The sequence below is a fragment of the Brachyhypopomus gauderio genome, chromosome 20 (genome assembly GCF_052324685.1).
Source record: "Brachyhypopomus gauderio isolate BG-103 chromosome 20, BGAUD_0.2, whole genome shotgun sequence".
Classification (NCBI taxonomy): Eukaryota; Metazoa; Chordata; class Actinopteri; order Gymnotiformes; family Hypopomidae; genus Brachyhypopomus; species Brachyhypopomus gauderio.
This window is the reverse complement of record NC_135230.1, coordinates 13020482-13047801: the sequence shown is the minus strand read 5'-3', so window position 1 is coordinate 13047801 and position 27320 is coordinate 13020482. Positions and strand designations below refer to the sequence as shown.

The window sequence follows — 27320 nt, the reverse complement described above, 5'->3', positions numbered from 1 at the left end:
CATGGGAGATCTTCCCCCATGGAGAATTTCTCATATGAACAGAGGTTTATCATCCCAGCACAAGTCTGCTGGTTAACTTGATGAGATAGTATGAGAGGTATTTTATAGCCAGCTTTCTGATGCTCAGTATATATATTTTTACAGTATACTGGCAATAAACACTCCTCGTGTCAAAGATATATGGATAATACTAATACTATAAATTTTTCAGAATCTACAAAAATATTTTAGTAACCATGAAAAACACGATTTATATGAAGAATGATTCTGTTTTGGAAGTACATATTGGAAGCACACACTCTCCCTCAAAGCAAATGTAGCTCAGTTACATTCATTTATAATTTAGGACTGCATTTACTCTAAAGCAAGAACCAGTAAACAAAAACATGACCAAAAAATTCAATCTGCAAATGGATTTGTGTAAGGCAGCTTGTACGCACATCAAGACATTCAGGCCATGGAAATACAGAGGAGCTCAGACTGGATGGAGTAGGTGGATGACAATGCAAACTTGCAGTCTTCAGTGCTGCCATGGTGACCAAGCCAATAGTCCAAAACAGACTGGTCTTTCATGTGATCATGGTTACGCCCACCAGTGCACTGGGGTTAATGTCAAGATCAGGGTGTAGGAATCCCTGTCATTTTTTCTGTCCTCTTCCTGTCTGTGTTTTTCTTGTTTAATGTCCCAGCCAGCTGCTTCTCTCCGTTTTATTGCGTTGATTTCATAAAGATACATATCCAGTTTTTTTTAATTAAATCACTCGCATTGTCTTTGTCATAGCATATTCTCTGTTACCTGAATTAATAAAGGGGTATTTCATAGATCCAATATGTATTAAAACTAAAAACCATCTTGGAAATATGTCAAAACATCCCTTCAGTAATGTTAAGACATAAAGTAAATTCCCTAAGGACATATTACATACCGCTGATCCTTGGACACAGTACATAGATCTAAATATGGAGCTGTAAAATATCTGATCGTGAGAAACTCTCATCCTGTAAGAATGCCCGTCATCCCTTGATAATGTTCTTATTAAAATAATAATCCAGACAGCAATATGTTCAAAACGTGTAATAAATATATAATGTTGTGTTTTTATTTTGTGCTTTTCTGATTTTTACCAGACTTCAAATTAACAACAACAAAAAAAAAAATGCATGCATAAATAAAAATGCACAGACAAGCAGGTAACAAAATAAAACGTGAAGAACCTCTTTTAGGAAAACAGCAGTCTGGCTGGCCCGGGAGTTCTTGGCTGTCACGTGATCGCGCCGAGACCCAAAGATGTGGTTCGCCAGTTTGCTAGTCTACCATCTGGTTTTCACTGTCCATGGACTCGGGTGGATTTAAGATCCGCGAATTGTTGGAAGTTTGTATGGGGACATTTAACGAGATGAGTTCCGCGGAAGGAGGGAGAGGACATATGCTGACCTGTCTACCCTGCTGCTCGGTTTAAGTGGATTTTCCAAGGATTTTCTGAGTAAACGTGCCACCTCAGTGACACCTGCCCGCCGACCGCTCAGTGAGCCGCTCAGACCCCTCTGGTACCTACAGGTGACAAAAGTGCTTAACGCCTCTTGATAGGCTGTGTAACACGGAACTGCTCTGTTTTAAGAGATTGCGTAACTATTTAACCAAGGTAGCTTTTACAGTTTTTACGTGTTTTGTCAACAACGGGGTCTTCTGACATTTCTTCTGGAGTTTACTGAAGCAGTATAAACAGCTACTTCGGCACTGGCAACTGACCGTTAAGGTCAAACGGTCAAATTTAAAGGCTAACTGACTTGTGCACGAATATCATGTCCATCTTTCTAAAACTGCATTACTTTTTTAATTAGAGAAGAGTGTGGTGTAAAAACTAATAATGGCAATGGATCTATAGCGAATCTGTACACTGGTCACAGTATTTGAGTATCACTACGTACGTCTGTTCATATTACAAGAGGCGATAACATGAGATATTCACGATACTCACTCTAATTTTACTTTAAAAGATTTAAAATTATCTTTTGTACTTTTGCCATAATCTTATTATCTATAAATAATTCTTATCACATTTACTAAACTCTCTGAACTGTAAGCATTGTCCCATGTATAAGTGGTTCTTTATGTATGTTCTTTATTGACTACCCTTATGTTTAGATGTCTCTGTGTTGGAATATAAGTGTCCTTTATGAAGCTTGTCACCAAGTCGTACTATTCTAGAAAATTCAATATGGGAATTTTCACATATTTGGGTACAAAACGTCAAAACATAGACATAACCCTGTCCGGCTGAAGCACTTTCGAGTAGCTAGCACTAGTAGACAGTCCTAAAAAGGGACAGTCCAAGGTTGCTAATTCAGTGACTTAGTCTAGGAGTAGGTGTACAATATGCAGTTTCTAGACCCCCAGACGAGAACACCTCCTTCCTCTGGAGTTGTCCATGCAGCACTCATTGGGAGTTGTCCCAATGAAGATTTTCTTTGTTTTTGTTTAGTTACTTTTTAATTTTCTGCTGTTGCTTCTGCCTGAAAGCCAGCAGTAATGTATAAGTGGTGAAATTCCACTGTAGGTCAAAATTCCAAGCTGTCCACTGGTCCCCAGTGTCCCATAAGTCCAATGGCAAAAAAACCCCATAGCAGTCAGTCCATATTTTAGTAGCAATATTTTGGTAGTCTCACCAAGCCCAAACAGACAATGATTTAAAAGGGAAGTGTTTGCCATTCACTTGAGTTGAGATTATCATAGATAAATACGAATTAGTAGCAAAGTGTATTCAGACGGGCAGGGACAGTTGTTTTAATGTCCCACAAGGCATTCTCCAAGTTAAAGACTATTGTTCCTCGGTTTGAAATTGAGGTTAAATAACATCAGCTGTTTTGAATGGAGACAGAGAGGCCAAAGAACTCTGGCTGTTGAGCTTGTTTAAACTGTAATGGTATTATAAAGTAAACAGGAAAACGAGACTGCATTTGGTCATTAGAAGAGCCTCTGCACTCCTCAGAACAAAAGCTAATGTTCTGCCCCCCTCCCCATTTGTACCACCCTCAGGTGCAGCAGCCAGTATGGCATCTCTACACCTCCCTGCCTTCCTCCTCCTCCTCCTCCCGCTCCTCCTGTTGCTGCAAGCCCGGCAGGGCTCCCCCCTGAGGCCACAGTGGCCGTTGCAGCGTGTACCGGTGGTCCTCCCCCAGCAGATTGAGGAACGGCCGCCCCCAGACTTCCTCGCACCGGTGCAGTTGGAGGTGACTTCCTCCTGCAGCCCTGAGTGTCACAAGCAGGCTCCCGCCCCCACGTACTGGGACCTGCGTAACTTCCTGTCCTACGAGACCCTGTACTCCAGTGGCCAGCTGACGGAGACAGCCGTGGGAATCTATGGCTTCAACCCAAACGCTCTCCGCGAGGCCCCCGCCTCGGAGCAGGGGCGGTCCCGGGCCAAGCGCCAGATCTTCGGGCCTGACGGGCGTTTTAGCATCGTGGGCCGTGACTTCCTGTTGAATTACCCCTTCTCGACAGCCGTCAAGCTGTCCACTGGTTGCTCGGGCACACTGGTAGGTGATCGGCACGTCCTTACAGCGGCGCACTGTGTGCACGACGGGAAAAACTACGTGAAGGGCGCACAAAGGTTGCGCGTTGGCTTCCTGAAGCCGCAGCAGAAAGACGCCCCGGCGAACAACGGCACGGGTGAGCCGAAACCTCCTGCCCCAGACAAGATGAAGTTCCAGTGGATCCGTGTGAAGCGCACTCACGTGCCCAAGGGCTGGATCAAGGGCAACGCCAATGACATCGGCATGGACTACGACTACGCCCTCCTGGAGCTAAAGAAGGCTCACAAACGCAGGCACATGAAGCTGGGCGTAAGCCCTGCCGCCAGACACCTTCCCGGGAAGCGGGTGCAGTTCTCGGGCTTCGACAACGACCGGCCAGGCCAGCTGGCCTACCGCTTCTGCAAGGCCGGGGACGAGACCTACGACCTGCTCTATCAGCAGTGCGACGCCCAGCCCGGCGCCAGCGGCTCTGGGGTCTACGCCCGCATGTGGGACCGCAGGCGTCGCCAATGGGAGCGGAAGGTGATTGGGGTTTTCTCAGGACACCAGTGGGTGGACCTCAACGGCGCCCCCCAGGAGTTCAATGTGGCAGTGCGCATCACACCACTCAAATACGCCCAGATCTGCTACTGGATCAAAGGGAACTATGTTGACTGCAGAGAAGGCTAAACTAATGCTTAAAAGTTATTTCTCATCCAAGTGCAACTGCTAAGATTAATTGAAACAGAATTTTAACAACCTTGTAATGTAATGTAAACACTGTAATATAAACACTGAAAAAGGAACAAGGAAAACCCCATTCACATATATACTTAAGCCAATTTCTACAAATTGATGTACCCAAACTTAACAAAAACAAGTTTGCACTGTCTTATTTAGCTTGGAACATCCTGCTCTACACTCTATGTCCAACCTACAATTTATTTAATGTGCTAAGCCGGCAAGCAAATATATAGTTTGTATTTATAGCCAAACCATAAAAGCCATCTGAAAGCCACAGAACCACTATTAGCAGTACCACGTGTCATCCCCCTTCTATCAAAAACACTGAAGCAATTCTGCAACCACTTAGCATTTGTAAATATTCATATATATTTTTGTGAAAGAATGTAGTGCAGTTAACCAAAGATGTCTTTTAATAGTTACATACAGAAGTTAAACATGCATGGTTCTTTACTGTATGTAACCTGTGTCCTTGTGATAGTATCTTTATGTATTGTGTTGTCTCCCTCTAGTGGCCAAAGACAGCACTTCACCACACAACATTGGTTCTAATAGGTGTTGGTGAATGGATGCTGCCCTTTGACATCATGGATCTGCTTGGTGTCTTTGCATAAAGTAAAGATTTGGAGCTGGTGCTGATCCTAGATCACTGTACAATGGCAAATAAGTATTTAAAAAAGTATTTAAGTATATAGATTTAGAAAAACTGAACTTGTTCGCTCTGACGCACTTTGAATTTATATTGCTATTTGCAATGTCATTAACAGCTTTGGATGACAATTTACACTGTACTATAAACACATTAAATACACTTGGATAAGATAGCTCTACAATGCTCTGCTTTTTTAAAGAAAAGAATGAAGCAATCCAATTATCTTCTGGAATAACAGTTCCATTTCCTAGTCTCATATGCCAGATTTCATACATGTATCCTTTGTGCCTTGTAACAGGATATAATGATTAAGCATTCTGTAAAATTTTATTCTCGTCACTTGTCTTCATCTGTCCTCCCCAAAAAGACCTTTTCAGACACACACAAAGGAAGATGAACCATTTTTGTTTATTCTGGATGCCATGGCATTTTGAAATAATAATGCTGTACTGTCAAATACTGCAAGCTTGACAGACTTTGGGCCCTGCCCAGCATCCATATAGCCACGCCCATTAGCAAAGTGGAACAGAATATCCAAGAAAGCCTTCCACAGCATCATGATTTGGCACAGAGATAAACATGAAAAATATTCACTTGGGGTTAAGCTTCAAAAAGCAACAGCGGCGAACCTGATGGAGCATGTCTGACACTTCTAGAAAAAAACTGTCGGATAAAATGCACCAATATCAGGCTATGAATATGATAAAATACAGTAATGTAATGAAACTAATGATACAGCATTCACTATACAGGCAACGTACGAGATTTCATCCTGCTCGTCAGTCCTCGATCTTGATTGGCTGGTTGAGCCCTTCATGACTGGCAGCCTGCCTGTTGAATCTTTAAGAGCATCTTTGGCGAATTTGGACATCATGTGAGACGCATGCTACAAGGCCCCGACACTCCTCTCCATCCACAGCAACTTGTGTTTGTTTTTTGTTTTGTTTCCCCTCTTTCTCAAAAAAAAAAAAAAAAACAAAACTTGGGGAGAAAATGACATCACGCTGAAAAAACCGTAATGCCCCGTGTTCGTGTAACAGTATACAAAATAAAATATTTTCTTAAATAGATATAAACATTGCATGAAAATAGAACCGTATCAAAATAAACAGCTGGAGTTCACAGTCTTTCCGCTGCACCCCCTCGTCCCAGGCGTGCTCCGCTCCTCCCAGAAACACCCCGCTGGGTGCCACCCGGTCTCGGGGAGTGTGGGGGGGGCTTCACTGGGACTTGAGGCCCAGGCTGCCGGTGCTGGAGCCCAGCGGGTAGGAGTAGGCCTTGCCCAGCACCATGCGGTCCCGCAACAGCTTGAAGAGCACGTAGTAGTTGCAGAAGAGGATGAGCCCCAGCGAGAGCGTGTGGTTCCAGCGCTCGGAGCGCAGCAGGGAGTACAGCTGGTACAGCACCACGCTCGACTCGATCCCGATCAGCAGGTTCAGGATCCGCAACGGCTTATGGAACAGGATCTGAAATGGGGAGGGGGGGTGTTAGTGTTGACAAACAAACCTGGTGAGGAAATGTAACGGTTGCCCACTGAGAGAAAGCTGGTGGTTCTTACTGTTAACCAGTGTTGGGCATGTTTGTAACGGTTAGTCTACCTCAAATAAATGAGAGCAACAGTGTCGCTGTCCTTAAAAAACATCAAAACTGAACCAAAAATGGCCTTATGTATGTATGTATGGTGTCCTGGATACCAACAGGAAGTGCACATGCTTTACAGGAAGTGTAAAAACCACATGAACATCAGGTTTCATTATCAAGGCCAAATACAAACATTAAACAAGTTTATTAACTCTTATTAAAATAAATACAGATTTGAACTGCAGGCTACACATAAAAGACCCCATTATAAAACTGAAGCATTAAAATAAATAAATACAGTAAGGGGGGGGGCAGCCCTTCACTACAGCAGTTGCACGAGAAGCATCAAAGACATTTGGACAGGCTACCCACATAAAACCTGGCGTGGGAGACGTCGGAGGGCAAAGCCACGTTACACGGACCCACGGCCTTGTAGAGACAGCGGCTGTGTCGAACCAGCACACCCTGGGGCCACACGGTACCCTCAGACCATCTGAGGAACGACAGAGACGAAAATCACACTCACACACACACACAAAAACACTTGTGGCTCCACAGTGCAATCAACTCGCGTTTTATCTTGCAATCCCGCCCCCCCGGAGGGATCCGGGTAGAAGAAACATGACGTGCCACGACATTCTGACTCGTTGCCCGTGTGGGAGGTGGGCTCGGTGGGTGTGGCCCGGGCGGGGTGGGCGTGGCCCAGGCGGGGTGGGCGTGTCCACTCACACGTGCTGTGGCGCGTTGCTGTAGGAACCGTGCTCCAGACGCTGCCAGCGGCCCAGGTGAGCGGCCGAGCGGTGCAGCAGGTCGCAGTAGCCCGGGGGGAGGAGCTGGCTCATCAGCATGACGAAGGCGTTGATCCACACCATGATGAGGTGCTCACAGGACCAGCGCATGTCGTAGTACTGCGTGTTCTGTGACCAATAGGACACACACACACACACACACACGTTAAAGAACGGGAACGTAGACGTCATGCTGGGCTGACGTCCCGAGGCTCGGTGCACTCAAAGAACACGCCGGCTGGCGAGTGTGACCGACTCATTCACAGAGTTCACACACTGATGTGTGTGTGCCAACTCGGTAAATGAAGTTGCTGCCGAGTCCTTTGAGTTCACTTTCATATTGTGTTACCGCACTCTTCCAGAGAACTTACTGGAGAACTTACTTACTCACCTGCTTCTGGGAATGTATGAAAAAGTACAAGAGAATTTTATTATATACACCTACTCCATGTCTGTATCAAACTGGAAACCATATATTTGAGTTAATTTTACATTCCACCACCTCTATACTAGAGTCCACCATTATTGGCTTTTCATTAGTGACTGGATTTTAACCAGTCAGCTACTTTCTGAGCATCTTCAGCCAATCAAAAAGAGGGTTGGTACAGTACTACTGTGAGTACTAGTAAAATAGCAGTTGTACAGTACTGAGAATGCTACCATTATATTTTTCTATACTCCAATAAAGAGACTGGGAAATCATTAAACACGGTCTTAATCCCATTTCAAAAACAACTAATCTAATGATGTAATGGCCTGTGGCGTATTAACTAAACCCATGTGGGACAGCGGGCAGACGCACCTGGACAAAGCAGAGAGGGAGGAAGGCCACGTAGTAGGCGCTGAAGAGCGAGTTGAAGAGCACTTCCTTGATGCGGCGGTTGAAGTCACTCTTCAGCTCCTCCACCTCACTCCGGATCAGCTCGGGCGAGGGCAGGCAGGTGTGGGCGGGCACGTGGGCGGGGCTGGAGAACTGCTCCCTCAGGTTCTCGCGCAGGAGCGCCAGGAAGTCCTTGGGCCGCAGCAGCGAGCCGTCCGCCGCGTCCTGCTCGGTGAAGCCGTAGTCGCCCGGCAGCGGCTGCGCCCGGCCCTCCTGGTGGAAGCAGCACAGTGGCACGTACACGCCGAACCTGCGGGCCAGCGAGGGCAGGACACAGGCGTGAGTGAGGACACAGGCGTGAGTGAGGACACAGGCGTGAGTGAGGACACAGGCGTGAGTGAGGACACAGGCGTGAGTGAGGACACAGGCGTGAGTGAGGACACTCTGTTTCAGAGCAAACCTATACTCCAGAATTTCTGTTCAGTTCCCCTGGGTGTAAAGACGACCTCCAACCAACTAGTATAATTACCTGAGCAACCTGTAGACGTGTCCACTGTGGGACTGCAACACACTATTGTTGGGCAAACAGTCACTCAGTTGAATTTGTCTCAGTTTCTGCATTCCCCTCTATATTCTGTAGTCCAATCAGTGGTGAAGCATTTCAACTGCATTTAGGCTAAAAATGAAAGCAATTTGACAACGTCCTCAAACATTCTGAATATTTCCAAACAGAAAAACTCCAGACTACTGTTAAAGCACCCCAGGCTCAGCTCAGGAGAGGTGAGACGGTTTAACCACAATCGGTCTGCCTGTCATCTCACTTCCTCCACCCATAATCTTTCCCTTGAACAGTCTGCAGGTAAACTCCTGATCTCTGCCGACAGCAGACATGACAGGGGAATAAGGGTTTTGTTCTTTTCTCGTGTTGAGGGCTTGAGAATTATTTACAGGCCAATAAATGGCTCTAATGAAATGAATACCACTAATTAAAAGGTAAACTACTTAGTTTTGATCAAGACCAATACTAAACAATCCTACATAGCTACAAGGCACTATGTAGTCGATTATATGCAATATGCATGTGTGAATCAGTGTCTATTTCGTTGAATAATTTGTCATAGTTTGTCAACGAACCTTTTTTTCATGACGAAAACGAGATGATAACTAAATAAAAACTATAAAAAAGCATAAAAATGAAACAAAAATATTGGCCAGCAACGACATCCAATCAGACCTGATTTAGTTTAGTGAAAGCTAGGGATAAGTTAAGAGATCCAACCGCAACTACTTTAGCATACATGGAGAGGCGGGACAAACCGGGTAACCGTCCAATCAGTACTAACGTCTTCACATCGCACAGAACCCGAGAAGGCCATTGTTAACTCGACAATGTTAGCAGGGAGAAAGATAAGAGGCGATATATGGACACATTTCTCCTTTGACTTTGAGAAAACCAAGAAGGTGTGTAAACTAGAGGTGACCTGCAATAGTCGCTGATTCGACTATAATCGACTATACCCCCTAGTCGACTATGAACGTCATAGTCGAATGTACCATTCTAACTGCATGGGGGTGCCCAAGGATGCAGCTAAGCATTAGTTGTTACATGAAATGTCTGTTTTCGTTATATATAGTCTTTTGTCATATAAAATCATCCTAATTTCTGTTAATAAATATTTTTAAATGATGTTTGCACATTAACAATAGGCATCTTCCTTACTACACATTAATAAATCACACCCTGCAGTTGCACAATCCAAACGAGCGGAGCTGAAAACACTACAGAATACACGCAGCATCTGCCGAGATTGTAACAGCTACTAAAAAACTTTCAAAGTATTTTGAAAAAGATAAAGATGAATCAAAGAAAGTAAAGTGCAAGTTATGTCATCAACGTCTTTCATTTCGCACGACAACAAACAACATGGCATACTATTTAAAACGCGTAAGGCGAAAAAAAAATGTTAGTCGTTTCAGTAGTCGTCTCGTCGCGGTGCGTCTCGGCAAGTAGGCCTATAAACACTTTTTGATGTTGTTTGCTTTTAAACCCCGTTACTTGAACCTTTCCTTATACTTTTTTGCTGTTGTGTAGCAATTGTTTTTATATTTTCAGGCAGGCATATTTTATATAAAATATTTTTGACATTTTGCACAGTGCCTGTCTGACAGTTCAATATGCGCAATGCGCACTGACGGTTAATGTTCTCTAACGTTTCATAAAAAAATAAATAAGTAAATAAATAAAAGCTGAATAAAGTCAACCTACCGTGTTTATTCATTTATCTGAGTGTTTTAGGTTTTTACTTTGAAGAGGAAAAAAGTCCTGAATGAGAACGGGATCCCGTTTAAGGTGCTCAAAATAAATAAATAAATAAATAAATAAATAAAAATAAATAAACCCGATTCGACTATAGTCGACTAAAGGGAAAAGCTGACGAATCAGATTCGACTATGAAAATCCTTAGTTGAATACACCCCTAGTAAAGTGCAAGTTATATCATCAACGTCTTTCATTTCGCACAACAACCAACATGGCCTACCATTTAAAACGCGTAAGGCGAAAAAAAAAGTTTGTCGTTTCAGTTGTGTCGTCTCGTTGAGGTGCGTCTCGGCAAGTAGGCCTATAAATAACTAATTATAAACCCGATTCGACTATTAGTCGACTAAAGGGAAAAGCTGACAAATCAGATTCGACTATGAAAATCCTTAGTTGAATACAACCCTAGTGTAAACCATGTGGGACGATGATGTCGGGAAAAATACGACAAATGAAACGACATCTGCAGGCTATGGCATTGCCGTTTTTACGGCACCCAGTTTTATATAGAATGTAATATGCTTTGTTCATAAACTCCATATGCTTTTCAGGTAGAGCGGGCCTACTGGTCATCAATGTTTTGTTATTGTTATGCTCACTAAGCATAATTTCAAGTGAATAAAGTTGTTTGGAAATCAGTTTTTGTGTATATTGCACTTACAAACAATGATATTCTGTAACTGGTTAATAAATGTTTCATTTTGTGTAAGTGTATATAATATATTTTAGTCAACTAAATTCTTTTGATAATTAGTCGACTAAAACTAGACTATAACTAAACAACTCCAATGACTAAAATTATGACTAAAACTAAGGGCGTACTCACACTAGGCACGGTTTGCTGGTTCCATGCTGGGGCCCGGTTATCCCCCCTCCCCACTCCCCCTCTGACCTGCACTCACACTCGCTTCAGCAACCCGGCCCGAGCACGCTTACGTCATCACAACGCCGCTTTATTTGGAAAAAAAGCGCGCTCGCACAACACTATGGAGTTCACGATTCTCTTTTTATTGTATTTTTGAAGTCGTTTTGGGAGTGCAGAAACACGGTGCAAGCACAGATTTATCGATAATTTAACACAACGATTGTCTGCTAATCGCTTTGCCGCTATGACTGTTTAACGTGAGCGTCGCATCACTGATGTCATGTTTGAGTTCCAGCGAAATGAACCAATCAGACGAGGCACCAAGCGGGCCCGGGCACGGATAGCGCTCACACTAGAAGCGAACCGTGCCCGAGTCCACATGAATCGTGCCCTGGCCCACCTCTACAAGCGGGCCCGAGCACGGTTAACTGATCCGGGCCCGGGCACGGTTGGAGCGCTCACACTAGCCAAACGAACCGTGCTTCGGCAGGCAACCGTGCCTGGGCCCGGATCACAGAGCCTAGTGTGAGTACGCCCTAAATGACATTTTAGTCAAAAGACTAAGACTAAATAAAAAAATTGCTGTCAAAATTTACACTGGTGTGAATACATATGCACATACATTCGTGTTAGGTCATGGGTTAAAGCAAGAAATTTTCATTTGACTGAAAAATTTTTCCTGGCAAAAGACAATGCCAGCAATTACTGAAAATGTGGTGTAGTTGGGACACGGCCTCTTTTGCCTAATTCTACACAATAAACACATTTATAAAGTATATTTATCTAAACAGCCTGTGTAAGGAGAGAAGAGAGAATGAACACCTGAGCAATAAATGTACATAAATGTGTATTTAATGGGAGTTATCTGGGGGTCCTCTTCCAGAAAATTATTTAAAGATCAAGTCAAATTTAGTGAATCCTGGTGAGAGGTACGAAGCTCTCTTGTTTTTATCAGATTCATCATCGCAAAAACATAAGCCGTAAGATTACATGCTTTAAGTAGGTATGTTACAAAAAAATTAACACCACTGGATAGAGCTTTGAAATACAAACAGAACAACACCATCCATGTTAAGCCTGGTTTAAGCCTTTATACTTAACGCGGTACGAGTGGCGTGAGCAGCGCGAGGGTCCGCACGCCGAAAATGACGTAATCGCGGTGGCTCCACCCGTGCGCGAGAGCCTCGCAGTCGTGCACCTCTCGAATTTTGTAACTTCGCGCGCACAGTGCTTCAGCGCAGTGAACCAAGTCATGTTTGCCGGGTTCATACACCTTTATAAGGTGGAATTAAAGCACTTGTACGTCACTTTCAATGTCCATTTCAACGCGTTCTCAACGTTAAATGTAAGTTAAATATTTATACATATACTCGAAATGATTCGAAATAATTCGCTTTTTATCACATTATTTAATGGTGGTTTATTTTCAAAACGCCCAATCTTAACGACTTCACGTTCTCTCATGTTTCGTCCTGGAATTACAAGAGGCTCGTATTTGTTAACGTAATAACTGTTCAATGAGACAGATATTTGTTGTGAAACGAAGTAGTTACATTTTCAAGCATTTTAAAGTACTTTAGCCTAAATTCCAGCACTAATGCAACATTACAATTGGTCAGGTAAATGTTCATTCCCCTGTTTTTGAGGGGTGTTTCTTTATACTACCACATATTGCTTCGGACTACACTGCAAAAAGAATGTGACGCAGCAAGTAGCCTCCGCCGTTCGCGCAGGTGTACAGAGTCGCGCGCTACGGTCACGCCAGGCAGGAGGCTACGTAACATCCGCAAATCTGAAGGCGGAATGAACCACAAGTCAATCAAATGACACCGCCGTCATCCATCCAGCGCTGATGAGCGCCAGTGGGAATCATATTTCGGCCACAAAACAGATAGCACGCGCGTGTGTTGTTTATTATGATTTGACGGACTTTTTCCCCAAAAAAATCAAATGACGGAAATCCGTCGTAGTGACGGAGAACTTTAACCCATGTGTTAGGTGTGGTTATGAGGGCCGAGTGATATTAGTAGCAGACTTACGGGTAGCCCAGGAAGAGCAGGTTGAGCACTGAGTGACGCTTGAAGAGGTTGACGAGGGTCCAGCACAGGACCCAGCCGCAGAGCGTGAGCAGACTGAGCCGGGCCACGATGAGGAGCACATACTGCACGCAGGACGACGGGCTCGTCTGAGATGCCTGCCACGCGGAACCGGGTGGCAACAACAACAAAAACAAAGGAGACTTCAGGAATTAAGCAGATCAGGTCTCTCGAGACATTTTATTTTCAGGCCTAATCAGAGATTAATCTGAGTTACGAAATAACAAATGCATGTTTGCTGCTGGAAGGTCGAGAGACTTTGGGAGGAAAGTGGGCGTGTGCCAGGGAGGAAAGTGGGCGTGTGCCAGGAAGCAGGCCGCACCCTCACGGCTGTCCGGCTGGAGTTAATCGGGGCTGATCATAGCCGTGGTTTTAACAAGACCCAAAGGTCCAAAGTGAATAAAGCTGGACAATGTTTTCAGACATGACACTTAAAATGAACAGACACACCACACTAAAACAAAAAAGAAAAAAAAAAAGAAAAAAAACTCACAAAACTTCCCCTAGTCACACATGACTATGACCACTGTTTCATCATTTCAGTTTCAACAGTGTCTAAAAGTGTGCCAGTTTCAGAACATAAAAAAACTATGAAATTCCAGTACTGTGTATGTTTCCTATGAACATGGGTCGTACCATAAATGTCAATTATCTATAAATCATGTAAAATGACAAGTATTACCAAAGACTCAACTATATACACCACGCAAAAAGTACCTCTGACACAATGGTCCACACTAGTCTTCTGGCCAACATGACTGTGATGAAAATGGCCAGGTGGTAGTCAATCAGATAGAAGTTCTTGAAATAAAAAGACAACATTAATTAGACACAAGACACTAATTACACAGTTACAATGTGTTTGATCACCTAGAAAAATATGTGGGTTTCAACACACACTTGCAAGACTGAACTACAACCTGATGTGTATAAAATAATAATAAATAAAACTTGCTGTGAACACACCTCAGGCCTAAACTGACTGTAGAGGTTTTCAGCGGTAGGCAAGTGTGCTCAACTTAAAACAATGCAGCACTTTTAAAAAGAAAAACGTGTGCATCTTCATGTACGTGGTAGCAACATGGAGGCTCCTGAGGCAATACCTGAACATGCTTCAGGATGTGCTCAAGCACAGACCTCCATCCAAAGTCCACGTCTGTTTATAGCCCTGATATCTCCCCTCTCCACCACTGCCTTTGGCCCACAACTAAGGTGGAGGTAGCAGGTATTCAGTGAGTGTCCAGGGCCAACTGTACCAGCAGGGCTTACATCTAGTGTTATGCTAAGTCGGTCAGAACCTTAACTTAGCTACAACAGTCCCAAGTTGAAGACCGAGTGTACAATGTCCGCCTAGCCAGGACTGGGCTTGAAGTCAGATCCTATACCTTTTCTATGGCAACTGCTTTAAATGTCACAATGACATGGTGGTCATGATGCAACCATTCTAGGAGTCGTTCAGATGTCTATCACGAGTGAAAATGCTTTTTAATACGTTTTTTTGTGTCATTTTGTTTAGAGGTCAGTTTGGCTTTTAGTAAACCATACAATTAAATAAATTTACACATTTCACCGAAATTGCTTTTGCAGGTTTTGTTCCCTAAAGTCGGCACGGTCGTGGGATTAGCAGCCACAGTAAGTACGAGTAGCAATTTTGCTCAATAGAATTTCCTTAGCAACTGTCATTACACATTTCCCATGAACTGGTCTTGGCTGCACTTAGGCATAACAACCATAAAAACCTAGCATAACCCGGCTTAGCCATTACGACCACCTTAGGTAAACCCAGTTTAGCCATTATGACAGCCTTGGTCAAACCCAGTTTAGCCATTATGACAGCCTTGGTCATAATGACTACCTTGGTCAAACCCAGTTCGGCCATTACGACGTTGGTTAAGCCCCGTTGTTGAGGGGGCAGCTGAGGAAGCTGACCGCCCGGCGGGTGGGTGTACACGTACCAGTGAGGTGGAGGCAGCGGGGTGGCTGTGCGGGTACCACCACACCGTCCTGTAGATGTTGATGTACTGCACGAACAGCGCCACCAGCAGGTAGAGGAACAGCAGGAACTCGAACAGCAGACTGCCGTCGAGGGGCAGGTCGGGGATGCGAGAGTGTCGGACCGGCTCTGGCGTGATCAGCGTGGTGAGGGGCGGGGCCGACAGACCCACCGAATTACTGCTCCTACAGCGGGCGGGCGGAGGCGGGTGTTGAGGAGAGGCTGCTACATCATAGGTTCACGACTACTGTGCCACTTTTCTAATGTTTACTGTTCGTTCCGTTGCTAAACAATTCTGCCGAGTCAAAAATAATGAAGCCATCATGCACAAGTACTGAAAATAAAGGACTGTGTGAGCTGAAGAACCCCCACCCCTCCATCCTTCACCTCTGCAACGCTCACACTGACTGATGGGCTTAATGAAGCACCCTACTCCCGTGATTCCACTGGTTCGATACATTTCAAGGATCCGTGAGGCAGGAGTGAAGTGTGTCGATCTAAGTGGTACAGAACAAATGCAGCCAGAGCTGTAAAGCCAAGAGGACAACAGCAGATTTAGAGCAACTCTCGGGTCTTCCACTGTGCTCGTTAAGAAACGCAGCTCGCCAACTCAAACAGATAAAATCATGGCAGCTTGCGAGTTAACTCAAGCGTTCATGCACATGACCAGACACGAGTCAGAAAGAAGAAGAGAGACAAGCATTTTACTAGAACATCGAGTTTTGCAGGACATTTATGAATAATTTACGATGCACGAGGGCTCGTGACCTTAATGAAACATCACCCTTACTAAATCTGAAAACCAGAAACACTGAACACCGAAATCAAACCATAATATCAGAACTGCACATCGTTCCCAATACTATTGGTTTCTTCCATTCAGAAACAAAGAGTAACCTGAAATAGTACTGAGTAAAACCACCACCACCAGTTATCCTCTAAAGCACACACAAATACATGTAAGCCTATGAACGTTATCTTCCAGGCCACCGACAATAACAGGAAAGTCTCAGGACATGATCACTAAACAGCATCGCCTCCATGTGTTTGTGAATCAGCTTTCACTGAGCTCAGCGAAAACTATAAACACCAAGGCCACATTCACCAGAGTCCTGAAGCTAAAGGAGCCACCACACCAAACACTCGCACCACTCCTGTATATGGACATACAGGGACGTGTAACGTGGACCTGCAGAAACCTGCTCCAGCTGATGGTTTTCCCCCCTCAGACACTGCAGGTATTTTAACATGAGTGCAAGAACAGTAGCACGACCACAACTGTGAAGATAAGAAACAAATGTGCCCTCCCTCTTCAGGTTAAACAAGCAAGGGGTCTGATCTCAGCTGCACAGATGAGCCAACGTGAGACGGAGAACCCGCTCTCCCCCTCGCTTTCGTAAACTGGGTCCCTGTTTTCTTCTCACCGCACCGTGAAGAGCAGTCGAGTCCAGCCGCTGCTCTCACGCCCACAGTCACGTCGACGCGCCTTTTTTTTTTTTTTCGCAGTACTGTGGCTGTCACACATCCAGCACTGTGTGTGAACAGATCAAGGGCTACAAAGATGACTGACAATTACAAGAACAATAGAAAGCACAGTAAACATTAGTCTCGGTGGCACAGGAAACTCTCTCAGTGTTTTAATGTTGCCATGCCAGTATACATTATGCACCATACTGCATTCCTTAACTTGTGGATATCGTTACTGGCTACACCGTAGTATTTTTTTTACATGGTTTTTCCCCCTGTGGTCTACTTTTAAGCAACAGAACAGACCTGTGAGATCCACCACAAGCAACACAGGCTGCTCGGTCATTCCGCGCTACGAGACGCACGTACGCGTCGGACAGCACGTGAGGTCGTACCTGCCCCTGGAGCCCGTGCCGTTGCTGAGGCCGCCCCCCACCAGCGTCTGCAGGGAGGGCAGGGCGGAGCGGCTCAGCTGCTGTCTACTCGGACCCCTGCGGCCCCCGGGCATGTCGTGCTCCCGCTGCGACCTCCGGCACCACGAGCCCAGCAGCGCCTCCCAGTGAGCACGTCTTCACGGCCTCGCCAAGCGCAGCCCGGCCACTGCAACGACAGCCAAGTCAACATATGGGGAAAAGAAAAAAACAGGTTACGACCAAACTGGACAAGACTGTGCGGCCGGTGCCAGCAGACGAGATGAGTGGACTCACTTCAGCCCCAGCCGCCAAACCGTTCGTTTGCAGCGCAAAATGCTATTGTGACGAAGACTGAAGAACCCGAACTCAAACCCCAGTTCAAAAGGAAAGCTTAGACCACTGGACCAAAGAGCCAGCACTCTGGACAAGCAAACAGAGCACCCAGCCTAAATGACATTACACCATGGAGAGTGATGTAATAGTGATTAATTAATAAACAGTTATATGAACATTTTAGACATGGCACTAACAGTAAATGTAAAAAAGGGACAAAACAGTAAAAATAAAAAAGTGAGTTTGTGTGTTAATTGTTTCTGAAAGATGTCCATATCACGTTCGCCCTATTGTAGGATGAATAAAGGGAAAACTATATTTTTTGCTCCTAATTGAAGTGGCAAAAGCAGCACTATACGCGCATTAAAACAAAATTGGACACATGCCACTAAATCACAACAAAATAACGCATTCTGCAACAGCTTTAATACAATTACTCCTGCTGCAGAGCTTCAAGAGCCAAACAGGGCTACTATAACAGGGAAGATTCCTCTCTGTGCAAGAACGATAGAAAAACAGAGCAAGTCCAGCATGCTGAGAACTGACCAAATGACCGGATTATTAGGAGCGTCATGGCACAGGAGGAAAGTCTCGCCGCATCTCGGGCTCGTCACTCCACAGCTGCTGCGTTTCTCACCACGTTTGAAGCGAAACAGTCATCTGGGTCATTACAGTCGTCATCATCATCATCATCATCATGATGGTCTAACTGCGGCTCAGCTCACCGAGGACGCAACAGAACGAGGAACTGCGCAAACATGCGCAAACATGCGCAGTGGGAGCGCAGCCACGTTAAAGTGCGATTTACGCGCACGCAGCAGATTTTACAGTTGCGGGAATGACAGAGAGTCGCGGGGGGGATAAAAGAAGAGAGTCAAACGCGTCTGTCGTCCGTAGGTAAATTACCAGAGCGAATATCAGCAACTTCAGCACCGAGAAGAACTTCAACCCAGACGGTTAGCACCGAGTTTGGCCAGGAGCTGCAGGACTAACGCAACCTGTGGCTACACACCTCGCACTTGGCCGCGTTCAGCCGACGGCAGCACACGCAGCTAACCGCCCTTCGCGTCCTTCATCCCCCCCTCCACTCCTCCGGGTGTGCGTTCACTCCGGGGCCACAGGACGAGCTCTCTCGGTTAGCTCGCCGGGCTAACTCGCTGGCTGTTGCGGAGGTTAGCCAGCTAGCCCGTGAGCTAACACGGGTCTCTCCGCGGACCGACCCGCTCCCGCAAGTTCGTGTGCGAATTCGTGGCGTTTTCGCGGCGCCCAACTTCGCGGGCGAGTGTGAGCGGAGCACGGGGGAGTGTGGCTGAGGTGAAACGGGTGAGAGAAATACTCACACATCAATCAGGGACGGATGGTGTGGACGCGGAGACATCAGTCAATCGTGGTGAAGAATCGAGCCGAGAGCGAACATTTGTTTCTCCTGGAAATGTGGTCTGGGGCGTTTAATAAGGAGCTCTTTGGTTTAAAACAAAAAAAAACAAAACAAAAATAAATGAGTCACACACTGTAATAATGTTTCCAGTAGAACTGAAAAGTTGAAAAGGCGAGCTGGGGGAAGTTAGGCTACCCAGTGGAGTAACTAAGCTATTGGGGAGAGTGAAGATTTGCTAGCTACGGTCTCCTCAACTCTAGAGACCGACGTGGCAGAGCGGTTCCTCCCTCACCGCTGCGTCATCGGCTCCGCGACGCGGGGACGAGCGGCGCGCTGGGCGCGTTCACGCTGAAGATCCACGCGTGTCCAGGGCGGGCAGGTGCGAGATCTCTTAACGCCACACACATAGAGCACGATCACGTGCTGCAGCCTCATGGACCAGTAACAGTGCTTGGTTATTTGTTATGGATTGGTTTGCTGCCTGTGATGTGCTTGCTTTAGTTTGAAAGGCTGTGTAGTTGTAGTTATTTATTTTTGTAACTCAAGTACTGTGAGAATTTATTTTAGATTTAAAGTATTTTTAAGTATTTTATTGCACGCATAAAAGACCTTCATTGAGATATAATCTAAGCATCCTAAAACATGATTGTACACACTGCATGTGAATACAGTAGTATCTCCTTTAAAATTGTTCTCCTTGGTAATGTTTAATTTAGTTTACATAAAACAGCTCATCAATATAAAAAACGAACACAAAAAACGAATAACAAAAACTAGGTAAATGACTATAAACTAATTGCTTTGGAACCAGTTATTCAGAACAGAAACAGGCCCCCTGACACAGAGGGGCATTCTGCAGTCACAAGAAAAATTAGACCCTGACAAACAAACGTACAGCAGATTCAACAAACAAAGTCAACAGCACAGAGTAATTAATGAAAACATTTACATGTTCAAATTGTTGTTTCAGCATTGTTATTTATAGACACCAGAATCAAATACTTGATGTTCTAGTATTTATTCTGTGCTCTGAATATATTTTGTAGGAAATAGTTTGAGAATAGATGCAAATGACGTAAACAAACAATCAGTATAAAGCTTTACACGCATTCCACATACACAAGCTTTCAAAAGATTACCATTATATACACTGTACAAATTCTGCATTAGTCTCTAGAACGCATCTGTAATGAACCACGGAAAAACAGCTCTGCTCTACAGACTTAATCTTGCACTGAAAATGAGAAAAAAAACTTTATGAATAACCTTTTAGTGAATTAATATTGAACACGTCACAATTGTTAGCACCCAGAAAATGAAAAGACGTGATTGACCTGTATGGAAAATGATGTATATGTATTTTTGCCTGCATGTATGTGTAAGGGGGGGTTGTTGGGTGTGTATAAAGAGATTTTCTATCATGATGTTCCCACCCCTGCCAGGTGTCAGACTGGTTTGTGGTGAAACCTTTCATGGTCAAAGCACATTATAATCACCTGACCTACACCCCAATAAAAAACAGGACCAGTTCAGGAGCAAGGTCCTTGAAGATCAAGAAAGAGGTCTGTTTTACATTCTCCCACTTCAGACTTGGTTCATAGAGCCTTGATGTACAAAGTACTAAATGCAGAGGTGCCAATAATTTTGACAGTTCTTTATAATTTTTTATAATTATTATAAGTAATTTTATAGTTCATGTAATTGAAATATTTATGCACAAGTCAAACTGAGAGCAAAATAAAAGTTTTCCGTTGTCATTCCAACTTTACCAATGGTACCAATCTTTTTGGAGGGCCTGGTACTTTAGAGGCTAGGAAATTCACATATGCTATCAGTTAAAAAAAATTTACATCATAAAACCAAAAATTATATATAATATGCTCCTTTTGATTCAAAATGAACGTAAAAAAAATGAGGCATACCTTATCAACAAAATTAATTTTGTAATAAAAAACACCATGTCCAATGGCTCTTTCATTAATGTAAGATAAAGTGGCTGAATAAAAAATAAAAATAAAAAAACAACAAAGACAAAAAGATTTGGGTCACAGTCAGTGAGGGATGTGCGGGCCTGCTCCTGGATAGCTACACCAAGCTCAGTCCAGCACTGCTTCAAAGCCTGTACCAAAATCACATCAGCACTGGGACACTGTGCAGCAGCAGACACAGAAGGTGAGGATAACGAGGAGCATCCAGGTGATTGTTCAGCACCTGTTGGTGGTGGTTTAATTGGCAGCTCCTGGATACGTGGTGGGAGGGCGTCAGATTACTATGCTGTTACCGCTGCGTGAGCCGTTCTCCTGAAGGAAAGAGGAGTCTCAGTTAATGCGCAGAGTAAGTGTGTACGAGTGCAATGTAAAAACATGTTATTCAGAGAAGGACTGTTCAAGAACAGGTCCAGGAAGTATAGCAACACAGGATCATCCAATGAGAATGAAGCAGCATGTATCATGTAGCATGTTAGCCATGTGGTCATTAAAAAGACTCTAGACTCTTACGGAGAAGCGGTCGGGGCGTTTTGTCGGCTTCTGTTCCGGCTCGTACTCGGTGTAGCTGGGGGGATGGTCGTTCCAGGCTCTGCCTCTAGGTCCGCCTCTAGCCCCGCCCCGAGCTCCGCCCCTCCTGCTGCTGTCGTCGTCGCTGGCCGAGCCCCAGTACTCGCGGTCATCCTGTCGGGAGCGGGTGTCTCGGGTGGCCGCGAGCAGGTCGTCCCTGGAGCGGGAGCGCGGGCGGTAGCCCAGATCTGCCCCCCTGCTCCGGTTGTCCAGGATGTCCTCCTGGCTGTAGCTGCGGGTCATGTGGTGCCTGGACGGGGGAGGGTAGCGGCGGTCGTCACGGCGAGGGGGTGCGTAGCTGGACGAGCCGCTGGAGTTGGTCGGGGGCCGTCCGCCCCGGGAGCCGGGTGGGGGGCGGCGAGAGGCGGGGCCATCATTCAGGGCAGAGAGCATGCTGGGGGGGCCGGCACTGAAGGGCACGTTCTGGGGCATGTGCTGGGGGGGCGGGGGCATGTGCTGCATGGCCGGCTGCGATTGGACGTCCAGGCCACGCACTTGGTTCTCCAGGAAGTCCAACATCTGATTGGTGCCGTGAGAGCTACCATTCCCATGTATACTAGGCGGTGGCATGCCGTGGATGCTTGGGGGAGCCATGGAGACGAGGCCGGCCTGAGGGGGGAGGGGCAGGGGCAGAGGAGGAATTGGAGTCATGGCCATCTTTCCTGCTGAACCTGAAAAGAGAAATGGATGGATGGATGGATGTAAGACTTGACAGAACTCCAGAAGAGCGTAAAGCTTTATTTAAAGATTCATTACTCTTTGGGCTCTCTCAAAGACACACTGTGTCTAGTAGAATGAAGCTTCCCTTTTGGGGAGGCCCATATGCATTTCTGAAATTAGCCACTTTACCAAATGAAAAAAAGAAAAAAAAAAAAAGCACAAGGTGGCAAAGCGGGTTTCACTTTAACCGTGCACACAGTAAAGACGTCAATTAATTGTAAGTGACCGAGTTAACTGTCAATTCATACAACATACATTTCACAGGACATGGAGGCTTTGGCTGACTGACCTGCATACATCATGGGGTCCATCTGGAAAGCGGAGCTGTGGGTACTGAGGGGGGCGTACATGGGCTGGCTGCCTGGCCATGTGCTCATGGCTTTCTGAGCGTCCTTCATCATCCGGTACTGCATGACAGCTGAGGGCAAGAAGCAACGGTCACCATGAGTCCACAGCTCACCCAAACCTGTGCTTCGCTGTTTCGATTTGTTACCAGTTACAGCTAATAGCTGTGAGAATCAAACTTTACTCTGTAACACCTGATACGTTTGAAGGTGTCAAAAAACCCATCACATATTCTCAAATGTAGGAGGATGCTCAGGGCTCACACAGGTACAGAATCGTTTGTGTAAGCAGGTTTTCCCAAACAGCTAACCAATTTTTTTTTTTATGTAATGCAACAGGTGGTCTCAAGGTGGAGCTCTTGTGCTGCTCAGCAGACTATGTGTGAGGCACGATCAACCCCCCTGCCAACATTGTGCAATGTTGAGCATTTTGAAGTGACGACATTTCAGGGATGACCGCACAACAAACACTACATGTGGGCATGCAGGTATTCATGAGTGTGTGTGTGTGTGTGTGTGTGTGTGTTCAAATCTACCCTTCTCAATGTGTGTGTTCAATCCTACTCTTCTCAGGTATTCATGAGTGTGTGTGTGTGTGTGTGTGTGTGTGGTGTGTGTGTGTGTTCAATCCTACCCTTCTCAGGTATTCATGTGAGAGTGTGTGTGTGTGTGTGTGTGTGTGTGTGTGTTCAATCCTACTCTTCTCAGGGCAGCAACAGGTTTTCGGGCAGCAGGGGCAGCGTATGTAGCAACAGCAGCGCTGTGGACAACACTGGCAGCAGCAGACACAGATGAGGATGATGAGGAGCAGAACCCCGATGATCATGAAGAGGACAGTCAGCCAATCTGGAGGGAGCATTGGGAAAGTGTTTATTTTGTAGCCAATCACCACACTTCAAATACACTCCTAACTGAAACCGAAGTCAATTTTACGTGAAAACAGCCCGACTCAAGTGGCTAAAGAAAAGGGCCAAACAATGCAATATACAGTCAGTTCTGTAGCCTTTGATCATGGTAAACTGGGTCCAGTATCGTCCATCCATTCTAGTAAGGCTGCCACACTTTATTTACAAGTCTAAAAGCTGGAAAAGCTGCTTACTGTAGACGATGAGTTTGATCTCTGCATTAGGATATCCAGTTGTATCTCCAGGTGCATTAACAGAGCACACGTAGAGCCCATTATCCCACCACATCACCTCACCGATCAATAGATCAGCCTCTGGGGGAGGAGGGAGAAGACCAGTCAGTAGGACTAAATTATCTGGACTAAATCACTGAGCCATTCCCAGTGTGAACAAAGCTGTCTCAAAATGCCAACGATACGTAATTATATTCTCATTCTACAGACACAGTACAGCCTTCGATTTTAAAGACTGCTGAGGAGAGTGCTATAAAGCTTAAACAAATAAAAGCACATTTAAATAAAGCTACTAGCTGGAATAAGCGGTACAGATAATGGATTGATTAATGGAAATAAAAGGTTGCATAGTTTACACCACGCTGTCTTGGTCTTACTTTATTACAAAATCGGATGGGTGACAAATGAATCCAGCAAAGGACGTACGGTTCTCGATGGAGATTTTGCGGTTTCTGTAATCGGGACCTAGTGTGGCCATGTTGGAGCCTTGCTTCTGGGCCACAGTCCGGACGGTGCGCTGGCTGTCGGGACAGTTATTGGATGGGTCCTGGCCCATCTGGAGATCAGCCTGATAGGCTACATAGACAGATTTGTTAACGTTATTTGCATAAGCAAACAGGTATGTGCACATAGTCATTTATATAATCCATCAGCCAAAAAGAATAAAAACACTACTATACAGGCCACACAGCAAGACAAGTCATCATAGCCATATAATTTATCAAAGCTTAAATGGTTTAATATTTTTATGCTCCAACCAAACTCTAGTTCAGCAACTTCATGTCAGTGTTTCCGATGCAAACTCAAAAATCAGGCTGCACCCTTCTGTTGAATAACTCTAGTTTCAGTCTCGGTAAGAGTAAGGTTGCGTAAGATAATACCTTAAAATACCTGAAATACCTAAATATACAATAAAGTACACAAAGAGAACAGAAAAAGCTCCACATGCGCCCTCCTGTCAGCATGCCTTCAGAGCATGGTCCCCTCAGTAGGACAGAAGCTGAAGGTATCATCACAGCTCACTCACACAATGATTTAATCACACAGGGCTGAGAGGCCATTCCTTCCTCAGACACCCTCATTTCCTTTAGCTCTTTTGTGGGACTCGGGAGCCGTTATCAGTCACCTGTTCTTCCAGCCTAAGTGTGCACACAGTGGTTGGCCCGTTCGGGCTTCTCACCTGCTGAGTAGTAGTTCAGGACTGGGTCTTTACAGAAGGACTTGAAGACCCAGGTGACCAGCACATTCTGAAGGTTTGCTGAAGTTGAGTAGTCACAGCGCAGTGTGATGGGAACGAAAAGACCCGTGCTCATCTGGTTCACGGGCACGGTCACCAGAACAGACAACACATCTGTGTGTGAGACACACACACACATGGAATGGTTAGTTCGGACCCTTGCAAGGAACAACATACTAAAAATGTGTTTAAAAACTGAAAATGTTTTCCAATTTCTCTTTATGTTTGTTGTTCACCAGAAACAGAAACTCTTATAAAGTTTCTCATATAGGCCTACAGAGTTACTATACACACACACACACACACACACACACACACACACACATTCATTCAAATTATACAGCACGACATAATAGAGTTTGGAAAATACAGAGACAGAGAAACATCACTGAAAAACATCAACACCAAAACCTGTATAACTGGAAAGGGACTGATAGGAAAACCGGAAGTATGTTCCTACAACGCCCGTCTTGTCGACGGTTGATTTTTTCCCCCAATTTCATTCAACAAAAAAAAAATCAAAATAGTCGTTCTCAAACAAAGTGTTTATTTTGGACCCGTTTGGAAATTTCTGTCAAGTCTTTTAAGTTTTAGACAATTCGAGATCTAGTTTTAACGAAGCGTCTTCGCAGTTCTTGGACGCTACACCTCCGCAATGGTAGTTTTATGGCCGCTTAGTTTTCTAGCCTGCAGCAACTTGCTGAAGAACTGGTTTTACAGGCCGCTGATGCATTACTCACAACCTGATAAACAGCGGCGGTGACGGTAGATACGACAGATTATACAATCGTGAGATACTCTGTACGTGTTGTTAAGTTAATTGAATAAAGAATTGATAAATTTTAAAATAAACGAAAAGACGCATCTATGATTCATCTGTTTTCGGTCACGTGATCGATACCTGGTCGGTCTGTCTTGCGCTCAGTTTCGGTGCGTGACGACATTAGAGACACAATACTTAATACTTTACTCAATACTTCGAAAAACAAATAAAAATGTTACAATCAAACTACTTTGTACTGGGTAGAAACGAATGAATCAGAAATATTAGAATTCTGCTTTACCTGAGATCAGGAAACTGAGAACCAGCGGTACGAGTAGTTTCCCCATTGTGTCCAGCGCCTGTTCACAATACGAGTTAATTCAATCTTCAGATAAATACGAAAATATAAGCACTGTATTTGGACAAAAACCTAAATACGAAGTAACAAAGCTTAATACTATTTATCCCGTTGAAATAGAGCTACTTTATGTATAATGTCTCCTGTTGCTACTTCGGTTGCTAGCCCCTTACCTGTTCTCCTTTGTATAAACTTCCGTGGTGTATTCGACTCCACCCCGAAACAGGTGCATCGTTTGACGTAACGTGGACAGGTAATATGACTCAAAATAATAAAAAAATCCAAAACTGTGTCCTAAATACTTTTTCGAACAAAGGATATTGTGTGGAGACTTTGGGGCTGTCTGTAGTCTGCATGTTTTACTAATAAAGATTAGTCATAAAGATTTAAAAAATGAAATAATACTTTCTTTCTTTCTGTCTGTCTGTCTGTCTGTCTGTCTGTCTGTCTGTCTATCTATCTATCTATCTATCTATCTATCTATCTATCTATCTATCTATCTATCTATCTATCTATCTATCTATCTATCTATCTATCTATCTATCTATCTATCTATCTATCCAGCAGATGGCGTAGAACACATTGGGTAAGTACATCGTTTTCACACAACTCTTCAGGCTCTGAATGTGATCGAAGCCTCTGACTGCGATGGTTATTCATGTAGTTGTGCAGTTTGGAAAGCAGAAAATGGTTCTAATGGGTCGCCTGAATTCTGTGTAGATTAATCAGATATCCAGTCATAGAACTGGCCACAATACATCTGTATTTGTATCTACATCTCCCAGGATATCTCTGTACCCATCTATCTTTACATCTCTCCCTATTTTACATTGTTGATAAGAATGCAAACGCTTGGGTCCTTAACTGAGGTGGAACACCAAAACAGTGTCTGGTGTAACAAAGTGGGGGGCCCTCAAATTAACATTTGAATAAGGAGTCCCACAGCCATACTGAAAGGATGAAGAGAGGTTGTCGTGTTCCTGAGGCTTGAGTTTGCAAGCCTATGTCAAATCACAAAGTTGAGAGACCGTGTGTGTGTGTGTGTGTGTGAGAGAGAGAGAGAGAGAGAGATCTATTTGTAGGGCACAGTGCTTTCTCTAAATATTGGCAGCTAACAGACTTAGGCCACAAAAAAAAAAGAAAAAAAAAAACTTGTAAGGGCAATTCCATGGCTCAAACCCCCTTCATGCACACACTACCATGCACTGGCTCTAATCATATTGGTGTCAGTACATGTTAGTGTGG

General features: G+C 44.7%; 3 protein-coding genes and 1 long non-coding RNA gene across 8 annotated transcripts; 2 read left to right on the top strand and 2 right to left on the bottom strand.

The window, feature by feature from the left end:
* Positions 1–1281: 1281 nt before the first annotated feature.
* Positions 1282–5077, top strand: LOC143484096 (serine protease 23-like). 2 transcript variants are annotated; one of them, XM_076982609.1, is made up of 2 exons: positions 1282–1548; positions 3038–5077. In XM_076982609.1, exon 2 carries the CDS (start codon positions 3052–3054, stop codon positions 4201–4203), a length of 1152 nt encoding a protein of 383 aa, XP_076838724.1. In that variant the 5' UTR covers positions 1282–1548; positions 3038–3051; the 3' UTR covers positions 4204–5077. The 2 variants fall into 2 exon arrangements, with proteins under 2 accessions (XP_076838724.1, XP_076838723.1); XM_076982608.1 differs by having other exon boundaries at positions 1285–1558.
* Positions 5078–5298: 221 nt separating this feature from the next.
* tmem39a (transmembrane protein 39A) lies at positions 5299–19392 on the bottom strand. 2 transcript variants are annotated; one of them, XM_076982606.1, is made up of 10 exons: positions 19253–19392; positions 18923–19043; positions 17232–17436; positions 15332–15554; positions 14094–14177; positions 13320–13474; positions 8081–8408; positions 7220–7407; positions 6863–6983; positions 5299–6375 (listed from the first exon to the last, which is right to left on the bottom strand). In XM_076982606.1, exons 3-10 carry the CDS (start codon positions 17342–17344, stop codon positions 6130–6132), a joined length of 1458 nt encoding a protein of 485 aa, XP_076838721.1. In that variant the 5' UTR covers positions 17345–17436; positions 18923–19043; positions 19253–19392; the 3' UTR covers positions 5299–6129. The 2 variants fall into 2 exon arrangements, with proteins under 2 accessions (XP_076838721.1, XP_076838722.1); XM_076982607.1 differs by lacking the exons at positions 15332–15554; positions 17232–17436; positions 18923–19043; positions 19253–19392 and adding an exon at positions 14480–15304.
* LOC143484098 (uncharacterized) lies at positions 19205–24072 on the top strand. Of its 3 annotated transcripts, none has more exons than XR_013122544.1 (3): positions 19205–19339; positions 22919–23067; positions 23288–24072. It is a non-coding gene; the product is annotated as an uncharacterized LOC143484098 (long non-coding RNA). The 3 variants fall into 3 exon arrangements; XR_013122543.1 differs by lacking the exon at positions 19205–19339 and adding an exon at positions 20400–20522; XR_013122542.1 differs by lacking the exon at positions 19205–19339 and adding an exon at positions 20400–20522 and having other exon boundaries at positions 22500–23067.
* ildr1a (immunoglobulin-like domain containing receptor 1a) lies at positions 19963–26470 on the bottom strand. Its single transcript, XM_076982605.1, has 9 exons — positions 26249–26470; positions 26019–26076; positions 24898–25068; positions 24144–24293; positions 23679–23798; positions 23279–23425; positions 22525–22653; positions 21459–22186; positions 19963–21260 (listed from the first exon to the last, which is right to left on the bottom strand). The coding sequence occupies exons 2-9, from the start codon at positions 26062–26064 to the stop codon at positions 21222–21224; spliced, it is 1530 nt and encodes a 509-aa protein (XP_076838720.1). The 5' UTR covers positions 26065–26076; positions 26249–26470; the 3' UTR covers positions 19963–21221.
* Between the last annotated feature and the right edge of the window lie 850 nt (positions 26471–27320).

Bases quoted from the DNA above. Each gene is read 5' to 3' on its own strand.
- LOC143484096 (XM_076982609.1), top strand. From the start codon at position 3,052: ATGGCATCTCTACACCTCCCTGCCTTCCTCCTCCTCCTCCTCCCGCTC.
- ildr1a (XM_076982605.1), bottom strand. From the start codon at position 26,064: ATGGGGAAACTACTCGTACCGCTGGTTCTCAGTTTCCTGATCTCAG. The intron at 23,799-24,143 runs GTACGTCCTTTG...CTCCTCCCCCAG, and splicing joins CAAAATCTCCATCGAGAACC to AGGCTGATCTATTGATCGGT. The intron at 21,261-21,458 runs GTAAGAGTCTAG...TCTTTCCTTCAG, and splicing joins AACGCCCCGACCGCTTCTCC to GAGAACGGCTCACGCAGCGG.
- tmem39a (XM_076982606.1), bottom strand. From the start codon at position 17,344: ATGCCCGGGGGCCGCAGGGGTCCGAGTAGACAGCAGCTGAGCCGCTCC. The intron at 13,475-14,093 runs GTACTTTTTGCG...TCCGCGTGGCAG, and splicing joins TGTGGACCATTGTGTCAGAG to GCATCTCAGACGAGCCCGTC. The intron at 7,408-8,080 runs GTGCGTCTGCCC...TATTGGTCACAG, and splicing joins TCCCTCTCTGCTTTGTCCAG to AACACGCAGTACTACGACAT.